At 48.4% G+C, this 21,591-nt stretch overlaps 1 protein-coding gene across 1 annotated transcript in view; it reads right to left on the minus strand.

Annotated features, from left to right (window-relative positions):
• The window catches only part of LOC310648250 (proline-rich protein 12-like), a 114,002-nt gene that overhangs the window by 38,409 nt on the left and 54,002 nt on the right, over positions 1-21,591 (minus strand). The window contains exons 4-5 of the mRNA XM_083375993.1: positions 17,936-21,399; positions 13,251-13,857 (exon numbers count right to left, since the gene is read on the minus strand). Coding sequence (XP_083232119.1) covers positions 13,251-13,857; positions 17,936-21,399 — 4,071 coding nt within the window. The remainder of the gene's footprint in view (positions 1-13,250; positions 13,858-17,935; positions 21,400-21,591) is intronic.

The following is a 21,591-nucleotide window of genomic DNA, read 5'->3' on the forward strand; positions in this document are numbered from 1 at the left end:
TTCCCTCCGCCCTGTGCGTTCCCACAGAGAGGGCCTCCTCAGGGTGCCACCGGTCAGAGAATGTCGGCTGGTGGCCCCCAGGGGGAGGGCCTTCTCTGTGGGCGCCCCGGCTTTATGGAATCAGCTGCCGGTTGAGCTCCGGATGGCACCTGACCTTCGCTCTTTCCGACGCGGCCTGAAGACCTACCTATTTGAGCAAGCCGGCCTGGCCTGATGGGGGATGTGCTGGGGTTTTTATTGGGGATTTTTATTACTCTACTTTTTTTAGCTCGGGCTCTTATTTAATTCTTTTTTAATTTTTGTATTTTGTATTTTTATGTGCCCTGTTCACCGCCCTGAGTCCTTCGGGAGAAGGGCGGTATACAAATATAATAAATGAAATGAAATGAAATGGACACACAGTTTATCGCTTCTGCGCCTGATAAGAAAAATGGAGTTGTTATTTATGTCAAGAATACTTTAACAGCGAGTTTAATTGAAGCAGACAAACAAGGAAGATATGTTATAATTGAATTATTAATAGAAGGCAAGAAAACGCTTTTGGTTGGATTATATGCTCCTAATCAACAGCAAGGAGATTTTTATAATTTATTACACAGCAAGATTATTCAGTGGGATTATAAATCTTTTATGGGAGATTGGAATGGCGTCTTGGATGTACAAATGGACAAGGGAGGTCTTTTTAAAAGCACGCCAAGTCATGCTAAACTGCCTAAATCTTTTTTCGAGATGAAGGATGACTTGGAATTGAGAGATGTTAGGAGAGAAAGGAACTTGCAAGAAAAAGACTTTACTTTTTTCTCTGACAGGCATCAATCTTTCTCCAGGATCGACTTTGTATTAATTACTAATGATTTTTTTTCTAGGATTAAGAAGATCAAGATTTGTCCAAGAACTATATCTGATCATAGTCCAGTATGGTTGGAGATAGAAAAAGATAATGGAGACAGACGGTCTTGGCGTTTAAATGAAAATTTGTTTAGATATCAGGAAAATGTGGAAGAGTGTAAAAACAGATGAAAGAATTTTTTAAAATTAATATGCATAAAGGTACTTCTATTGAGATGGTTTGGGATGCAAGTAAAGCCTATATGAGAGGTGTATTAATATATTTGAACAATAAACATAGACATAAATTGGAATTTAAGAGGAAAGAATTAGAGGATGAAATTAAGGGAAAAAAAGGCTTTAATTCTGAATCCATCTGATGGGAAGATCAAAGAGGTAATTACCTTACTAAAGGGTCAGTTTGATATGTTAATGACAGATCAAGTGGCAACTAACCTACGGTATGCTAGACCTAACACTTTTTGTAATGCTAATAAACCGGGTAGATGGTTAGCTTACTTGTTAAGGAAGAAGCAAAGAGCTTGCAATATAGATAGAATAGAACATAAGGGTAAAGTAGTGTATCAGCAGAATCTTATTAAAAAGACTTTTGTTGATTTTTATTCTAAGTTGTATGCTAGAGATAAGATTAGAGATGTAGATATAGATGGATACTTGATGAATGCTAATATTCCTGTTCTTACGCAAGAACAAAAGGAAGGGATGAACCAATTGATAACTGATGAAGAAATTTTTCTAGCAGTTAAACAATTAAAAGTGGGTAAAGCACCGGGAACTGACGGTTTGACTGCCGTTTATTATAAAAATTTACAGTTAGAAATGGTGGAACCCTTAAGAGAATTGTTTAAGACAATTCAATTGGGAGGAGGAGTGCCTCCATCGTGGAAAACTGCCTTTATTTCGTTGATCCCGAAGGAAGATCAGGATGCTACCCAAGCCAAAAACTACAGACCAATATCGCTTTTAAATACTGACTATAAGATATTTGCAAAAATTTTAGCCAATAGATTAATGAAGGTAATGCAACAAGTGATTCATAGTGATCAAACTGGATTCATAAGTGGTAGACAAATGAAGAATAATGTGAGACATATTGTAGATTTCAGACCCCGTCCGACGAATCACCCAAGGATTGAAACCGGAACGGGAGCTGGTTCTTCTAAGCCGTGTTTATTATCCGCATAAACGTTCGCTCAAAGACAAATGAAGTCAGCGTTGACTTTACAGCACAGTCAACGCTGGTTAAATAGCCGGCAAGGCTAACTCCCACCACCACACCCTAACTTACACCACCACGCCCCCACCCTACTTAAACCCCGCCTCCCATGGTTCCCTCCTTTTGGCTCCCGTCCCACCACCAACGCAGCCGGTAAGTTACCCCCCAGCCTAAGCCTCCCTCTTTTCCCCCAGAGTTCTGCCTTGACTCTTCTTTCCCCTCACCACCCCAGACCGCCGCGAGCTGCTCGCTAAACCCCTTCCCGGCCCACCGGTTGTCTCTGTCACCCCCTGACCCACCCAGGCACCCATTCCTGCCCTGCGGCTCGGGCGCTGGGCAGCCACCGCCTAGTTCTTCGTACGGCCCCTTCCCGGCCTGTAAGCAGCTTCTGTAGCCCGACTGGCTGGTCCGCGGCCTCCCCAGCTGACAGGCGGCCCGCCGCTGCGCCGTTCTTCTTGCTGGCCCATTCCCCGATCCGTCGGAATGGCGTGGGCGTGGCCAACCGTCTCTGGAACCCGGCAGCATGGCGAAGAGGCGAGGATGCCTGCGAACGACTTCGCGGCCTGGTAAGTTGCTCCGGGCGGTTACCGGGTCGCTGGGGAGGGCCGCGTGCTGACCCGGCCCTCCAGGAGACGACGGGCGACGGCGGGAAGCTTTGGGGCCTGGTGGGTTGCCGCGGTTGCCGGAGTGCTGGGGAGGGCCGAATGCCGTCCTGGCCCTCCGGGAGATGACGGGCGCCGGCAGGAGGCTTCGGGGCCTGACGGGGCGCTCTGCGGGAGCCTGGCAGCCTGGTGAGTCACCCCGCGGCCCGTCCGAATGTCGGGCGTGCTCGGCCCGACATGCCGCCCCCCCTACCAAGGGTCCTCCTGCAGATGTAGAAAACAGGGTTATAGCATCATTCACTGTGCGCACACCCCCAGGACCCCCACCCCCCGGCCTGCCAGGGTGGGCTCGGTGGAACGCCCGGATCAAACGTGGAGCATGGACATCCTCCCGCGACACCCACGTTGCCTCCTCCACCGGGTACCCCTTCCACCGAAGGAGATATTGTAGGGCGCCCCTCCGCACTCTGGAGTCCAAGACCTCCTGCACCTCATATTGGTCGGCGTGAACCGGTCCGGGACCCCCCTCCCCTGCTGCCGCGGTAGCCGCTGGAGCAGGTTTCAGCAGGCTACTATGGAACACCGGGTGGACCTTACCCAAAAACTTAGGCAACCGCAGCCGCACCGTTACCGGGTTTACCACCTGCACCACCCGGAACGGCCCGAGGTATTTGGGTCCTAGCTTACGGCACGGAACCTGTAACCGTATATACTTGGTGGACAAGTAAACCAGGTCCCCCACCCGCGGAGTAGCAAAGGGTTTTCGTTTTTTGTCCGCCTGTGCTTTGGTCGCCACGGCGGACTGATCCAACGCTTCCTTCGCCGCCCCCCAGGCAGCCGTGATTTGACGCATCCAGTCAAGCGGTGAGCACGGAGACGCCTCTTCCTGAGGGCATTCACTGAAAGGAACGAACTCGTGACCAGTGACCACCCAATATGGAGAGAAGCCAGTACTACTGTGAACTGCGTTATTGTATGCGACTTCAGCAAGCGCTATCAGGTCTACCCAGTCCGTCTGCCGGAAAGAAACATAGCTCCGTAAATAGCGTTCAACAGCAGCGTTGGCTCGTTCTGCAGCCCCGTTGGTGCTGGGATGATAGGCGGTACTCAATCCCTGGGACGAGCCGATATGACGCAGGAACTCTCTCCAAAACCGGGCTGTGAATTGCACCCCTCTATCCGAAATCACACGCTGCGGCACTCCATGCAGTCGGTATACTTGCGTGAGGAACAACCAAGCTAAGCGACGGGCTGATGGTAACCCCTTACACGGGACAAAGTGTGCCTGTTTAGAAAACAGGTCAACTACTGTCCAGATAACGGTGTGACCCTTACTCTCTGGGAGGTCCACAACGAAGTCCATGGCGATGTCCTGCCAAGGCCGGGTTGGGTCAGCTACCTGTTGCAACAACCCCAAAGGCTTCCCAACTTGGGGCTTTGTAGTGGCACAAATATGGCAACGCCGTACGTACTGCTCGATGTCACTCTTCATGCGAGGCCACCAGAATTGACGACGTGCCAGATGTAAGGTTTTCACAAACCCGAAATGTCCCGCCTGTTTGGCGTCGTGACACCCATGCAGAACGCGTGGCCGCACGGTTTCGGGCACATACAGTCGTGTTCCATGCCACGCTAAACCGTCCCGCATAGTCAATAGTCCCGGATTACTCCGCAACCAGGCGTCCTCCTGCAAGGTCCTTTGGATGGCCTGGTTCAAATTCTCCTCCGATACCTGTCTAGCACTCTCCGAACCAATCCCCTCGGTTGCCAGTGTCGGGATGAATGCCTGCACCACCTCCTCCCTCTTGCTGTCAAACTGAGGCATGCGTGACAAGGCATCTGCCAGAAAGTTCCGACCCCCCGGCACATACTTCAGCACAAAACGGAAACGACGGAAGTATAAGGCCCATCGGACATGTTTAGGCGACAAGCGACGAGGGGTTTGTAGGGCTTCCAGGTTTTTATGGTCCGTCCACAGTTCGAACGGACGGGAGGCCCCCTCCAGAAGATGTCGCCAGGTTTCCAAAGCCCAACGGACCGCATAAGCCTCCTTCTCCCACACCGCCCAGGCCCGTTCGGTGGGAGTCAGTTTCTTAGAGGCATAAGCACACGGCTGCAGGACCCCGGCACTGTTCCGCTGTAGGAGGACGGCCCCAAGAGCAACATCGCTCGCATCCGCCTTTACGACATAAGCCAGCTTGGGGTCGGGATGTCTCAAAACGGGCTCTTTAGCAAAGAGGGACTTCAGTTCCTCGAACGCCCGCTGACACGCGGTAGACCACTCCAATTTCAACCCCGGACGCGGGCGTGTCTTCAACTGTCGTGTGCGCAGTAGATCTGTTAACGGCAGGGCGATAGCTGCGAAACGTGGGATGAATTGTCTATAGAAGTTGGCAAAGCCAAGGAAACTTTGCAACTGTCGCCGAGTCTGCGGAGCCTGCCACTGTTGAATGGCTTGTACCTTTTTAGGGTCCATCTCCACCCCCGCCGCCGATATACGATACCCAAGGTAGTCCAGCTGGGCCTTATGGAACTCACACTTGGACAGTTTAACATAGAGCTGCGCTTCCAGCAGTCTTGACAACACCTGCCGCACAAGAAGCACATGCTCCTCCAATGTGTCCGAGTAAATCAGGATGTCGTCCAAGTATACCAAAACACCCCGATACAGGAACTCATGCAGGACCTGATTGATCAATTGCATGAACACAGCGGGAGCTCCCTGTAGGCCAAACGGCATCACTCGGAACTGAAAACTGCCAAGAGGACAATTAAATGCGGTCTTCCATTCATCCCCGGCTTTGATCCTCACCCGGTAATAGGCTTCCCTGAGGTCCAACTTGGTGAATACCCGGCCTGTCGCCAACTGGGCCAGCATGTCCTTCATCAAAGGAAGGGGATAGAGGTGCTCCACGCACACCGCATTAACCCCCCGGTAGTCCACACACAAGCGCAAGCCCCCATCCTTCTTTTCACGAAAAAGAACTGGCGCCGCCACCCGGGATCGTGCTGGTTGAATAAATCCTCTTTCCAAGTTCTTATCTATGTACCGCCGTAACTCCTGCATCTCTTTTGGAGACATGGCGTACATACGGGGCTTAGGTAGTCTGGCCCCAGGTTCGAACTCAATAGCACAATCCGTCGGCCGATGGGGTGGTAACGAATCGCACTCCCGCTCATCAAAGACGTCCATTAAATCCGAGTAGTCCCGGGGTACATGCACCTTTGAATCATCCGTGACCCCGCAAACCTTCTCCCGCGTCCCCGTGTCCTCCGGCCCCAGAAAGGAATGGTGGAGAGGGGGCTCGGGGCCCAGACCCACCCGAAGATGACGACTACCCCCCTCCCACCAAATCGTGGGGCCCCATTTATCAAGCCACGTAAGGCCCAGAATGAGAGCTTCAGTCATAGAGGGCACCACAACAAACCGCAAAACTTCCCAGTGGGCCCCCAATTCCAGCCGGACAGGTTCGGTGACGTGGGTGATAGGAGCCCCCCCAAGGAGCGACCCATCCACTTGTTGGAAACGCAGAGGGGTTACCAGTCGTTGCAACCGGATACCCACTGCAGCCACTGTTTTTCGGTTGATAAGACACCGGGTGCTCCCCGAATCGACCAAAGCCCTAACCGCCCGCCTTTGCCCAGACACGGGGCTCACCAACACCACGGGGAACACGAAAGGGCACACCGGAGTGCTTACCATCGGATCATCCTCCAGCTCCAGATCCTCAAGGTCTTCCGTCGGCACGGTCTGGGTAGTTACGGGCCCGGTTGCCAAAGGAGGTGTCGTGTCCCGACGGCTGTCGTCAGCGGCTTGGTATGCAGTTCGGGACCGCTCCGAGGTCTTCCTAGCAGGCAAAGCCCGTGTCGAAGTTGCTGAAGGAACCATCCGGGCTGGCGGGAGCGGGCATTCAGCCGCCCGGTGACCCGGCTGGTCACATCGGAAACACCTAATACCAGGACGTGGTGGTGGTACAGGGTTGGCCTTGGCCACCGGCAAGCCGGGCCGCTCCTCCACCTTCACCCTTTCGGCCGGCCGCCGGGCCCCGGTCACCCCCTCAGACCTTCCTCGATTATCCTGCAAGCCAATGTCCAGCTCAATGGCCACCCGGAACCAGTCCTGCAGACGGGCCGGAACCCCTCTTACCACACAAGCTCGTCGTAAAGCACTATCCAGTCCAGCCTTAAAGTGGTGCACAAGAAGGCGTTCAGGCCATGACCGTAGCCTCCCGGCCACCTTCCGGAACTCCCCAACGTAACGTACTGCCGGTCTTCCTTGTTGGCGCAGATCCAACACTTCGGCCTCGGCACGGAGCACCCGTGAGATATCCTCAAAACGGGCCCGTAAAGCCTCCAGGAAAAGACCAAGGTCCCCGAGCTCACGGGCATGATCGCCGTATAGATCAGCCGCCCAGGCCGCAGCCTCTCCTTGTAGACACGCTGTGACAGCCACTACCATCGCCCACTGGGACGTATAGGCCGGGCCGTATTGGTCCATGTGATTAATCACCTGCCCCAAAAACATTGCCAGGCGGTCTGGATGACCATCATAGACCACGGTCAGGGGCGGAGGACCCCACGCCAGCCCTTGACCCCAAGGACCCAGCGGCATCCCCTGGGCTGGAACCCCCCCATCTGGTCGTAACGGCTGCTGTCTTGGTCTTCCGGTTACGCTGTCCCAGGGAGTCGTGCCGCTTGGTACCGCCGTAGTGGGAGCCGAAACCCCGGGACCTCTGGGAACCTCAGGCTGGCGAGCTGATCCCTGGTACCTTGGGCTGTCCATACGAAAGCGGGGTGGGCTAGACCGCCGAGCAAGGCCACCTGGGAGGGACCACTGCCCCTGGTCAGACTCATCTGGAACAGACCAAAGCCCAGGCTCCCGACCCCTCACTTCCCCGAACCGCTCTCTGAGAACCTCCATAGTACGGTTGCCCGGAACGGTGGAGTAACTCCATTCTTCACCGCTGTCCTCCATGAAACACCGCTCCCTCCACTCAGTAGACGCACCTTTAGGCCGGTTCGTCAAGCCTTGGCCGAGTCCTCGATGATCCCCATCGGAATACGTCCACCGATCGCTGCTGCGACCCCGCACTGCAGCCTCCTGAGGCCTCGGACCAGGGCCTTCGAGTGGAGGGGGTTTTTCCTTCCGCCGCACCGAGGGCAACGCCTCCTCCCCCACCTCCACCGACTCCAAGAGCCCAGCCGCTGCTCCAGCTTCCTCCTGCTGCTCCTCGGCCAGTGGTGCAGCATCCTCCGTGCCTTCTGCCATAGCAAACTTCTGAGGAAAGAGCTCCCCGCAAAGAAAGAAAAAGGAACGCTGACTTACTTTCAGACCCCGTCCGACGAATCACCCAAGGATTGAAACCGGAACGGGAGCTGGTTCTTCTAAGCCGTGTTTATTATCCGCATAAACGTTCGCTCAAAGACAAATGAAGTCAGCGTTGACTTTACAGCACAGTCAACGCTGGTTAAATAGCCGGCAAGGCTAACTCCCACCACCACACCCTAACTTACACCACCACGCCCCCACCCTACTTAAACCCCGCCTCCCATGGTTCCCTCCTTTTGGCTCCCGTCCCACCACCAACGCAGCCGGTAAGTTACCCCCCAGCCTAAGCCTCCCTCTTTTCCCCCAGAGTTCTGCCTTGACTCTTCTTTCCCCTCACCACCCCAGACCGCCGCGAGCTGCTCGCTAAACCCCTTCCCGGCCCACCGGTTGTCTCTGTCACCCCCTGACCCACCCAGGCACCCATTCCTGCCCTGCGGCTCGGGCGCTGGGCAGCCACCGCCTAGTTCTTCGTACGGCCCCTTCCCGGCCTGTAAGCAGCTTCTGTAGCCCGACTGGCTGGTCCGCGGCCTCCCCAGCTGACAGGCGGCCCGCCGCTGCGCCGTTCTTCTTGCTGGCCCATTCCCCGATCCGTCGGAATGGCGTGGGCGTGGCCAACCGTCTCTGGAACCCGGCAGCATGGCGAAGAGGCGAGGATGCCTGCGAACGACTTCGCGGCCTGGTAAGTTGCTCCGGGCGGTTACCGGGTCGCTGGGGAGGGCCGCGTGCTGACCCGGCCCTCCAGGAGACGACGGGCGACGGCGGGAAGCTTTGGGGCCTGGTGGGTTGCCGCGGTTGCCGGAGTGCTGGGGAGGGCCGAATGCCGTCCTGGCCCTCCGGGAGATGACGGGCGCCGGCGGGAGGCTTCGGGGCCTGACGGGGAGCTCTGCGGGAGCCTGGCAGCCTGGTGAGTCACCCCGCGGCCCGTCCGAATGTCGGGCGTGCTCGGCCCGACAGTAGATTTATTGGAATTTTTTGAAAGAAATAATCAGATTCCCGCAGCGCTGATCTTTTTGGATGCGGAAAAATCCTTTGATCAATTGGACTGGCAATTTTTGATGAAAGTATTAGAGAAAATTTTTTACAACCTATTAGGGCAATATATCAGAAGCAAACAGCTCGTATAATAGTAAATAACAGTTTGACAGAATCATGCAATATTGAAAAGGGTACAAGACAGTGGTGTCCGCTGTCACCTTTATTGTTTGTTTTAACATTGGAAATATTACTGATTAAAATACGAGATTCAAATAAAATTAGGGGAGTTCAAATAAGAGATCAGGAATACAGATTGAGGTTGTTTGTGCATGACCTGGTTATTACAGTAACTCAGCCGGATTACTCAGTTGTAGAATTGATGGGAGATAATAATGTTATATGGGAAAGTTTCTAGATTTAAGATAAACACACAAAAAACTAAAATATTGCCTAAGAATATGACTGTAGCACAAAAGGCTGCTCTAGAAGAGCTAACGGGATTTGAAATAGTTAAAAAGATTAAATATTTGGGGATATATCTGTCAGCCTCAAATGTGAAGTTATATAAAAATAATTATGAAATGTTATGGGGAAAAATACAAAAAGAATTAGATAGTTGGAAAAAATTACAATTGTCTTTATTGGGAAGAATTGCAGCAGTGAAGATGAATGTTTTGCCAAAATTTTTGTTTTTGTTTCAAATGATACCTATACTTAAAAAGGATTTAAACCTGGAGGAATAGCAAAAAGGAATTAATAAATTTGTTTGAGCAGGGAAAAAGCCACGAGTTAAATTTAAGATAATGCAAGATACGCGTGAAAGAGGTGGTCTTAAAATGCCTAATTTTAAATTATATTATGAGGCTGCTGCTTTGTCATCGATAAGTGACTGGTTTAATTTAACACAAGGGAGATTATTAAATCTTGAGGGTCATGATTTGTTATTTGGTTGGCATGCATATTTATTGTATGATAAGAAGGTGGATAATGTATTTAAGATACATATTTTAAGGTATGCTCTGTTGCGAGTTTGGAAAAAGTATAGACATAAGTTAAATTATAAGATACCAATTTGGGTGATACCTAAACATGCAATAGAAAATATAAATGTGGGATTCAAACAGGATGAGACTACATATAAGGAAATTTTAAGTCTAGAAAGGAATGTATGGCAATTAAAGCCATATAATATTTTAAAAGAAGAAAAGATTGTACAAACTTGGTTTCAGTATGGGCAATTACAGGCAAGATGGAAAGAGGACCAGAAAGCTGGCTTTTCGATGACTGACGAAAATTTGGTAAAACAAATTAGAGATCAAGGTCAAGCACATATTAAAAGGATATATAATGCATTGATACAAATTGACTCAGAAACGGAACTTGTTAAAGATTGTATGATAAAGTGGGCCCAGAACTTTCAAGAAGTTATAACAATGGACACTTGGGAAAAGATCTGGGTTAGAAATGTAAAATTTACACAGGCCCAAAACTTAAGAGAGAATTTTTATAAAATGCTTTATAGGTGGCACTTAGACCCTAAAAAATTAGCAAGTATGTATCCGAACTGCCAGCCCAAATGTTGGAGGTGTGGTTGTGAGGATGCAACATATTTTCATATATGGTGGACTTGTAAAAAGGTTAAAGCTTTTTGGATTAAAATTTGGTGGAATATGCAAAAGATATTTAAGAAAAGGATAAAGTTTTCCCTGCAATTGTTTTTATTGGGTATTATTACAGATACTACTGTAATAGACACTAAGTTGATGTTGAATCTAATTACGGCGGCAAGACTTTTAGTTGTGCAATACTGGAAGAAGGAGGAATTGCCGACTATAGAAGAGTGGACTTTGAAAGTTTCCAATTTGGCGGAAATGGCAAAGATTTCGGCATATTTGAAAGATCATACGCAACAGAGATATATTGTGGAATGGAGAAGATGGATTGAATATATTCAGAATAAATATGGGACTAAAAAGTTTCATTTAGCATTTGAATAAGTAGTGGATTTTTATGATGTATGATTAGTCATTTGTTATTCTATTAATATTATGACTATGGAGAGTTAAAGTCTGATAGAACTTAATGTGTTATTTTTGTTGTTAGCATATTTTAGTTTATGTTTGTATTATTATACCCTGTATTCAGCTCTGGGAAGTCGGGGAGGGGGGAGGGGAGGGGAAGGGAGGGTTGGGGAGAGGGGAGGGGGAGGAGGGAGTTTTTTGTATTTAAAAATGTATTGTAAAACTTTTCAATAAAAAAATAATAAAAGAAAAGAGGACTTTCGTCCACTGAGCAACAGACCAGGTCTGTTTTTCTTTAGCCCAGGTAAGACGCTTCTGACATTGTTTGTTGTTCAGGAGCGGCTTGACAAGAGGAATACAACATTTGAAGCCCATGTCCAGGATCCGTCTGTGTGTGGTGGCTCGTGATGCACTGACTCCAGCCTCAGTCCACTCCTTGTGAAAGTCCCCAACACTTTTGAATGGCCTTTTCCTGACAATCCTCTCCAGGCTGTGGTCATCCCTGCTGCTTGTGCACCTTTTTCTTCCACACTTTTCCCTTCCACATAACTTTCTATTAATGTGCTTTGATACAGCACTTTGGGAACATCCAACTTCTTTTGCAATTACCTTTTGAGGCTTTCCCTCCTTATGGAGGGTGTCAATGATGGTTTTCTGCACAACTGTCAGGTCAGCAGTCTTCCCCATGATTGTGATTCCTACTGAACCAGACTGAAAGACCATTTAAAGGCTCAGGAACCCTTTGCAGGTGCTATGGCTTAATTAGCTGATTAGAGTGGGACACTTTGAGCCTAGAATATTGCACCTTTTCACAATATTCTAATTTTCTGAGATTGTGGATTTGGGGTTTTCATGAGCTGTAAGCCATAATCATCACAATTATGAAAAATCATGGCTTGAACTATCTTGCTTTCCATGTAATGAGTCTATCTCATATATTAGTTTCCCCTTTTAAGTTGCATTACTGAAATAAATGAACTTTTGCACGATATTCTAATTTTTCGAGTTCACCTGTATGCTATTAATTTAATGAGAAAAACAGCACTTTAAAATATTTTCTACAAGTAAAATATAATGAAAAGATTTCCAAAAAGTGTTAACTAGCTGCGAGTAAGCAAGTATATTTCTCTGAATGAAGAAAAGAGTACATCTTTTCATAATTTTATATCAGGACTATAAAGCTTTAAATAAGTCAAGGGCTGCACTCAGCCCTTGAGTGACAAGGAAGGGAACGCACTACAAAAAGTGAGTGTGTCTCTAAGACAACAAAATTGGCAATCAAAATCAGTAAAATGGGGTAATTGTTTCCATCACTTTCATAATTTTCTCCTGCAAAATAGTTCCAATCTGCCAGCAATTTTGGAGGGACTCTGAGGACATCACCCAAGACTTCTTGAGCTGGATACAGTGCTGTAACTGTGGAGTCCTTGGTGTTCTCTGAGCTTGGCTGTTTGCTTGCAGACGTTTTGTTACCAGACTAGGTAACATTTTCAGTACTAGAGGGGAGTGGGGTTTGCTCTAGCACTCCCTTCTAGCACTGAAGATGTTACCTAGTCTGGTAATGAAATGTCTGCAAGAAAACAACCAAGCTCAGAGAGCACCAAGGACCCCACCATTCAACCCTGAGCTACATATATTCTCTTCTATTGGTACAGTACTGTAAATGATCTAAAATGAATACTGGGTGGAAAAGGGTAAGAGAGTTTACAGGAAAGAGCGTGTGTATACCCTGATCCAATTAGGTAAACTATAGTATTACGGCAATCTATTTGGAAAACAGGGGAGCTCTTAACCGCTACAGAAATATGTTCACAATTTTACATTAAGGATGCAAAACGTATTACAAGTAGGAATAAGGAATATAGTAATAGCAGAACTGTGACCTCTTCTGTATTCAAAAGAGGCCTCCTAGCTTCCCCAAATTAAATCCAAAATATTTTTTTGAAAGGCTGAATACTCCTAAGGCTGCCATTTGCCTGGGGGGAGGGGTACCTTTGTTTTTAACTATGTTTTAAGGATTGTTGTGAGCTGCCTAGAGAGAGTGTATGAGAATAGGTGGCCTTATAAGTCCTGTGAGTAAATAAAATAATTTCTGCCCAAGATGTCATGGTGATTGTACAACGTGGGCCAAATCCTAGAAACATTATCAACTTGTTAAAAGGAAATATTATACCATTAACGCTATCATGTAGTGATAGAGACAGAAGTCACAAAAATTAAGGGATATCATGATCAGAACAGGTGACCCTGGTACTCACCACTGAGTTCTCCATCCTTACGATCAGTGGGATCATAGAGCGCTGAGATGGCTGAGGAGATGCTCTTCTGTAGGTCCTGGTTCTTGCTAACAGAGTCTTCCTCATCTGATGAGAATGAGGGCAACGTCTCCAGGTTACGCTTCAGCTCCTCGTCAAGCCGTTTGCAGGGGCTGGTACAGCTCATGACAAGTGCAGCCGGATCACCTTCTGGCCCATCCAATCCACCAGGCAGCATTGGGGGTGCCATGCTAAAGGGGGGTGGGGGGTGGGAGGACAAGGATGTAGCCAATGGGGAGCGAGATGTCTTGGATGGACTGCCTGCAGAACAGACCACAGGAGCTGCTGCATTGGAGGTCCCAACTGTGGCTGCCAAGGAGGTAGTGGATGAAGGCAGTGTCTGGCGCTTGCCTGACTTCAGGAAGTCCAGAAAGGAGGCCATGAACCCTGACTTCATCTCAGGCTGCTTGTCTTCCACCTCCTTGATCTTCTGTTTGATCTTCTCTCTTGTCTGGTTGCTATCCAAGTTGCTCTCTTGGGTGGACTGGTGAGATGGGGTAGGAGCCTCCAAATTAGATCCCTCCAAACCTTTGGGGACTGGCAGTTTGATCTGGGGAAAAAGAAGGGACAGGAATTGAGGCGATGGACAGCAATTTCCTGGCTTGCTGCTCCCATATGCTGGCTGGTGATCTCGACTTAAGGGCCCTTTTTTCTTTAAGATGTTTGTTTTTACTATCCACTCGCTTTCCTGTAGACCTTCAATCAAATCCAAGTATATGCAGATGAAGTGCATTGTACATATATCTTTATTTCTTATTCTGTTTCCAAAATAAGCAATAGCAATAGCACTTAGTCTTATATACTGCTTCACAGTGCTTTACAGCCCTCTCTAAGCAGTTTACAGAGTCAACAACAATCTAGGTCCTCATTTTACTGAACTCGGAAGGATGGAAGGCTGAGTCAACTTTGAGCAGGTGAGAACTGAACTGCTGGCAGCCGGCAGTCAGCAGAAGTAGCCTGCAGTACTGCATTCTAACCACTGCGCCACCACAGCTCTTTTGGAGACCATTTCAAAGTAGAGATTTTAATATTTAAGGTCCTCAAAGAAGCTTGGCATGGGGTCCTCAGAGCCCCTCCAAAATTTTCAACGGAACAAAAAGGGAAAAGCAATTCAATGCACGTGAAGTAAATATAAGAACAATGTTTAATTTTTTTTAAAAAACTGAATTTGATCTTAGTTTAATGTCAATGTACATCAGGGACAATGGTAAAAGTGCAGCCCTGGGAGCTAGTGAACAGACCCCCAAATGGTATTTTTTTCGTATTTGGGGGACAAAGCACATGCCTTAAACCTTGCAGATTTACAATACACACTTCACCTCTGAGAAGTCTCCCTCAAAATCCTGACCCTAGCTAGTCTACTTCTTCAACTTCTTATGCAAGGTCTACTGTGGCTGACCAAATGTAGGTACTTTTAATATAAATTAAATTAAAATGAATTTAGCATTTGCTCGGGTCCTATCCATTTTATGAAGTAGGTTCCCAGCACACTGTTCAAAGGCCAAAACCAGCCTTTGGTCTAAAAGGTTTGAACAACCATTTCCTAAATTAGTGTTTTTTAAACTTGGCAACTTTTAAGATGTGTAGACTTCAGCTCCCAGGATTCCCCAGGCAACATATTGGCTGATGAATCCTGGGCGCTCAAGTCCACACATCTTAAAAGTTGCAAAGTTTGAAAAACAGTCCTAATAACCTTCTGAGACCAGGCTACCTTTAGCACTGCTTCATTCTGTATGTACCTACTCACATAATTAATTAAAATTTATTGGCTGGACATTTTACCACAAGGTAACTCTGGGTGGCTTACAATCGTAAAAGATAATATATATTAAAAACATAAATACCCGCAAATGTTATGATCCAATTACAGATGGGGAGGGTAGAGGCAGAGTGGGGGTGAGGTAGGATCTGTTGTTAATCGACCAACCACCTCCACTGTGATGCTCCCCCATTGGGGTCCCAAGCAAACTGGCAGAGCCAGGTCTTTAGGCCCTTACAAAAGGTCAGGAGGGGGACAAGATGTTCCAGAGGGCAGATGCAATGGCAGAGAATACCTTTATCCTGGACCCTGCTAGACAGAATAATTGAGCTGACGAGGCCCGCAGCATGCCTCTTCTGCCCACACAGGTGGGACAGGCCAATCCCAGTGGGATGAGACAGTCTCTCAAGTAGCCTGGATCCATGCCATTAAGGGCTTTAAAGGTGATTACCAACACCTTGAATTACACCTGGAAGCAGACTGGCAGCCAATGTAGCTCGCGAACCAGTGGTGTTACCTTCAAGGGTAGCCCCATGTAGAGCACATTAGAATAGTCCAACTGTGAGATGACTAGGGCCTAAATGACTGAGAGCAGGGACTCCTGATCCAGGAAAGGCTGCAACTGGTGCACAACCCAAAGTTCAACAACCAAGCCACTGTCTCCCTGCTGTTTCTGAACCATGACAGATGGATACATGAGACAGGGCCTTTTCTGCCCTAGCATTCAGAGCATGGAATGTCCTTTTCAATACCATCTTTGCAGTAAGTGGCCCCAAACCTGACTTGCTTCTCCTATTAGTTGTTTATTAGATACTGTGGTTGGTTTTGCTTTTGATTATTTCCAATATTGTAAGCTGCTTTATGAGTGGTTCATGGAAAAGCAGGAGATAAATGTTTTAATAAACAAAACATGAACCCCAGTACAATTATAATTTTACAAAGAAGTGAAAGGCACCTCACATACAATTCTTTTTGCATTAAAGTGCAGCTAGGGAACTCAGACATTCAGCAATCAAAATAAGCTACTAATTTGTTTGCCTTAGATATCTCCAAATTTGCATACTATTAGCAAATTTTCATCACATCGCTCAAGGAGTAACAGCAATATAATGGTAGGAAGAAAAGGCACAAACCAGGAAATTGTGGCAAGATTCAAACAGCCCAGATGGGTGTGAACACATAAAATCCTAGACCACCTACTGGAATCCTGGTGCCTAGGACAACTCAGCGTGGCCAACTTGCTGCAAGACAACTTGCTATGGCCAACTCACCAAGGGACAACTCACTGCAGGACAAGAGTTACACTAATATCAGAGAAATGGTGGAATAGAATCATTAAAGAATGGATGCAAAGGGAGGGACAAAATGAAATGTGACTTGACAAAAATTAAAATATTTTAAAAATCATTTTCAATAATTGAATTGTTAAATTGTCCCGTGGCAAGTTGGCCACAATAAGTTGTCCCATTCCACCCTCACACAATCTACTGCTGGCATCTATCTTGTCTCCCCAACCAAATGAATCATAGCAAGCCTCTAGTGGGAGTTCTAAGATTGCCATTATAACTGTTTAATGCACTCAATACAGTGTTATTCCATGGCACTGATCTATTGCTCTGCCTGGTGCTTTCTGAAGCATTGCTGCTCCCAACATTAGACAAAGCTGTTGGAAGTTGGCAAAACTTATGCTTAGTCCCCATTAAAAAGCCCCAATTCTTGTGAGATTGTGGCAGTCTTGTTCATGATGCCAATATCCTTAACTCATACCAACGTATCTTTGCAACAATAAAGAGCAGGATGGAAATAAATGAACCCAAATATTGAACAAAGAAATGAATTTTTAGCAGTGCAAACCTGTATCAACAAAATGACTATAACCCTGGATATTACTCTCAACTTAAGCACTGAACCTGAATTCTGACATGACTCTTGCCTCCCTTATTCAAAAGCCAGCTTTTGTGCCAATGGTATTAGAAACACAGGTACTCCTTGACTTACAAAGGTAATGGAGTCCAGAATTTCCATCATAAGTCACGATCATTGTAAGTCAAGGCATCTACGTGACCAGACCCAATTTTATGACTTTTGCTGTGGCGGTCATTAAGTGAACGCCACAGTCATTAAATGAATCGATGTATTCCTATGGGGGGTTTTTGTATGGAAACCAGCCAAAAAGGCCAGAAACTGGCAAAAACATTGTAAATTATGGTCATGCGACTGCGGTGTGTTTGTGTGTGTGTAGCCATTGGAACTCCAGAATCAGGTCATAAGTAACTTTTGGGGGAAAGGACCATTGTAACTTTGAATGGTCACTAAGCAACTGGCCGCTAAGTGAGGACTACCTGTACAAGTATCTGTATAATAGCTCTATGAAAACTATCTGTACTAATCCAGTTCCTAGGGAAACAAAGTCCTGAGTCATTATTATACTACTATGGTCATGTACAAATTACCCTCCAACTTCACTGGTACATCATCACAGATAACCTCAGAAGCCTAAAATATCTATGTAGAGGCTATAGTTCAGCAGCAGAGCACAACCTTTACAAACAAAAGCTTAGATTAAATTCCTATTATCTCTAGGGACAAAGGCTCAGGTACAAGTAATGGAAGAGACTCATATTCGAGACTCATCAGTACGGAGTTGTTCAGAGAGTGCAACAGTGGTTTAGATGGATACATGTCATCTGCTCTAAGAGAGCTTCCTATTTTCCCCCTCCATTGCAGCACTCTCCATTTAAATCATTTTACTAAGCCAGTCTTCTGTTTCTACTCATTCTACCCTATGCTCTTTCCTAAAATTTCCTTTCTTACACCTAGGCATTGCTACCTGACAAGCACATCTCACCTCCTTGCATTCTCAGCTTACCTTGAGTGGTTTGAGGGATTCCAAGTCTGCACCTGGCTCAACCCCCTCCTCCCTGGCTTTCTTGCCCCTCCCTCTTCCCCGGCCGCGGGGCTTCTTGGTAACATCATGAGCCACACCGTAGGGTGGTTCAGTCAGGGGCCGGATGCGGGGCCTCCCGCGAGGGCGGGGTGGGCCCTCCCGCTTAGGCTTGGTGGGCTTGCGGCCTCGTCGCTTGGGCCCCTCCATGAGGCTGTTTGGTGCACAAAAGTCTATGTCGCCCATGGGGCTAAGGCTGGTCCGGTTTGTCCGGCAGCTAGAAATGAGGTCAGGTAGCAGATCAGGCAGGCGGCGGCTATTAAGGCGGATGTCAGCTGGAACATCCTCCTTGTCCTCATCATCTTCAAATTCATACTCCTGGGCATAGTTCTTTTTGGGAGGTTGGAAAGGTGGTTCCCGTTTTTTCAGCAAATGGAAGGAGGAAGTCTTCAGCAGCTTCTTGGGCTTGGAAGAGCAGAAGATCGGTGAGATCAGGCCTGACTTGGATTCTGAAACCGGAGCTGTCCCAGTTTGCTGAATCAGTCCCAGTTGTTCTGTGTTGACTGTAGAAGGCAACTCGTGTTTCACTGACACTGTCTCTAACCCCAAGTGCTGTCCATCCCCACTTTCTGACTGGCAGTAACTCTGGTAGCCTTGCCCACCAGGCATTATATCATAGCCTCCTTTCATTCCTTCACCCCTCTCCATACCCTGTGTGCCATCATCTGACTTAGGGAACTCATCCCCAGCACAGGGAGGGGGACCAAACATATCCTCCATGCCAGGGAAGAAGCTACGGTCTTCATCTTGTAACAAAGAGTCTGGGAAGCAGATGGAGGTGAGGGGAACAAACCGTTGCTTGGCTTCTTGAGGGCTGGGGCTCTCAAACTGGTCCTTGCCTTCAAGTTGGCCTTGAGAAACTTGCTGAGAGGAGTCGGGATCCAAACTGGAATCAGGAAGGAGATGCTGTTGACTCTGCACTGTCCCACTCTGTCCCAGGTGGGATTCCAAACTCAGCTCGGGCTCTAAGAAGTCCTGGATCTCTTGGGACTGGGAAAGGTTGCCTTGGGGCACCACCTCCATGCCCTCAGACTGCATCCTTTCTGGCTGCAGCTGGCCTTGGAGTTGAGGGGACTGCTGTGGCTCAAGAAGCTGTGCTTCCATGCTCTGAGAACGAACATGGGCCTGGTGGAGGTGGGCTTCCAATGCTTGCATCTGAAGCTGTGGTGAGGGTGCTTCAGCCTGATGCATGTGCTGAGGCTCCATAAGATGGACTTCCAGTGGGGTGTGAACCTTCCCACGAGAGTGCATCTGGGTTTGGGTGTGAGTGAGCACTGACTGGAGCATCTGGGACTGCTGCTGTTGCTGGGAAAGGGAAAGAGGCGGCAAATCAGGAGGGGAGTCCAACATCAGCGTAGCACCCTGCTGGCCAGCCATCAATCCATGGGACTCCATGGGATGTGGCTGGGAGGCGTGCTCAGGAGTCTTCTGCAAATAAGAATGGGCCTGAGATATTTCTTTACTGCCAGAATCCATGTGGCCACCCTGGAGGTGCTGCTCCACCGACTTCTTTATGTCTTGTCCATAAGTGTCTATAGACCCAGCTTGATGGCTGTAATGGACCACAGAGGTGGTCAAAGACTCTGGAGTTGAGCGTGTATGGGGGTACTCTTTGGACCTCTCTCCTTTCTTTTTGTCCTTTAAACTTTGCAAGGACATCTCCAGGCCCTGGTTGTCCAGATTAGAGTTGGTCCGAATTACACTTTGCAAGTGGTAACGCTCTTCAGTCTTGCTCAACTCATAGCCCATCCCTTTCCCTGCCCTCTCCTCACACTCTACCATGCCTTCTGTGGGCACCCTTGGTGGGCTCTGCGACTGCAGCAAGTGCTGGATTAAAAACTCTTCATCTTCAGTCCGCTCAGATGACAGGAGGTCCGAGTCAGCCTTGGCTTTACTGTAAGATGATCCTCTCTCTAACCCACCCTGGGAACCCTGGTAGCTTTGTGTGTGAGCCGTCTGCATGAATGAAGGGGACAATACAGAAGTGAGATACTTCTGGGACTGGCCAGGTGATGCCACACTCTGGGGCCTGTTAGTGGTAGGTGACTGGAGAGGCCGGATGATCTGGGAAGGACTTGAATCTGGAAGGTTCTGCCCATGGGAGTAACCAATAGACTGGCTGTGCCCTGGCATAGCTGGAGAATGGCCAGTGCTGTAACTCAATGATGGGCTAGCTGTGGGCATCCTTTGAGAATGAGCTGGTACATAGGTTGGTGTCTGGCTGACAGAAACATGGGGCTCAGTCTGAACACTGTACCCAACAGATGACAAGCCTTGCAGCTGCTCAGGAGAGTAAGTCTGATTTTGACACGTCTGCAGTCCTTGTCCTCCCTGCCCAGTTTGGCCCTGCTGAGCCTGCCCATTGGTTGAATAACTCTGAGTTTTACTAACGCTTGTGAGGTCCTGGGCCTGGTTGCTGCTGAAGCCCTGTGAGGCCTGGCTAACTGAAGAGAGATTTTGTGGCTGGTTGACAGAGTAACTCTGCGTTTGGTTCATGGAAAGGAGACTCTGAGTCTGACCAGGCGAATAGGCCTGTGACTGGCTTGCAATGACAGAGCTGGGCTTGGGCGTGGATGAACTGTAGTTGCTTTGGCACTTGGGTGTGGCTGTAGAACGAGGTGGTTGGCGGGAGGCAGAGTAACTCTTGGATTTTGAAGAGGTGGTACCAGAATAGCTGGAAGATTGAATAATGGGATGGTAGCTTTGAGCGGGCTCTTGTCGTGTGGCCTGGGGGGTCTTCTGCTGCTGAGAGCCTTCACTGCTCGCAGGAGACTGCTCACCCAAGGGACTACATGAAAGGCTGGAGCGGTGGGGCATCTGCTGGTAGCTGCCCCCGCAGCTCAAATAATGCTGGAGAGAATGGGCAGCAGACAGCTGTGGCTGGGCACTGGAAGGTCTCTGGTAATGTTTGATCACACTATCTTGCCGGGGGATAGCCCGCTCAATGGAGGAGGCAGGGGAACTGGAGAAGACTGAGGTGTTGTAGAGCTGGGATGTCTGGTCAGATGGACCCAGTGAGGATGACAAAAGGTTGAACTGGGAGGGGAGGTGACGGGAAGCCGATTCTTGAGCACTACGATATGCTGAGCTCTGAGAGGGTAAGCCTGTACTCAATACCGCACTGCCCATCCGGTCAAAGCTGAGGGATGAAGGAACACTGGGCTGAGAGGATTTGATGTGAAGCAGAGGATCATGGGGGGATAGCAGGCCATTGGATGTTGGGCTGAAAGTAGCATCCTGGAGGGTAAGGGATGAAGTGACTGGGAAGCTGCGCCCGCTGAAAGAGGCTGGATGCTGGTAAGCAGAGAGTGCTGATGAGGAAGGAAAAGTGCCAGAGCCCGGGAGGGCCCCTGAGATGAAGAGCTCAGCAGGCGCTGGAGTGTGCATGGCTGTAAAGAAAAAACAGAGTATCTGTTTAGGTACAGTGCAATGTACCAAATTAAAAACTCATCCACAAAGACAATCTCAAACTCACACTGGACAGTACTGAGGAAGCACAGCACACTTAACCTAGCTGCAGGTTAACAAATTAAACTGCTGTTTTGTTCCACGTTACAATCAAATAAATAAATCATATTATG

Source organism: Vipera ursinii, assembly GCF_947247035.1.
Source record: "Vipera ursinii genome assembly, chromosome: W".
NCBI lineage: Eukaryota > Metazoa > Chordata > Lepidosauria > Squamata > Viperidae > Vipera > Vipera ursinii.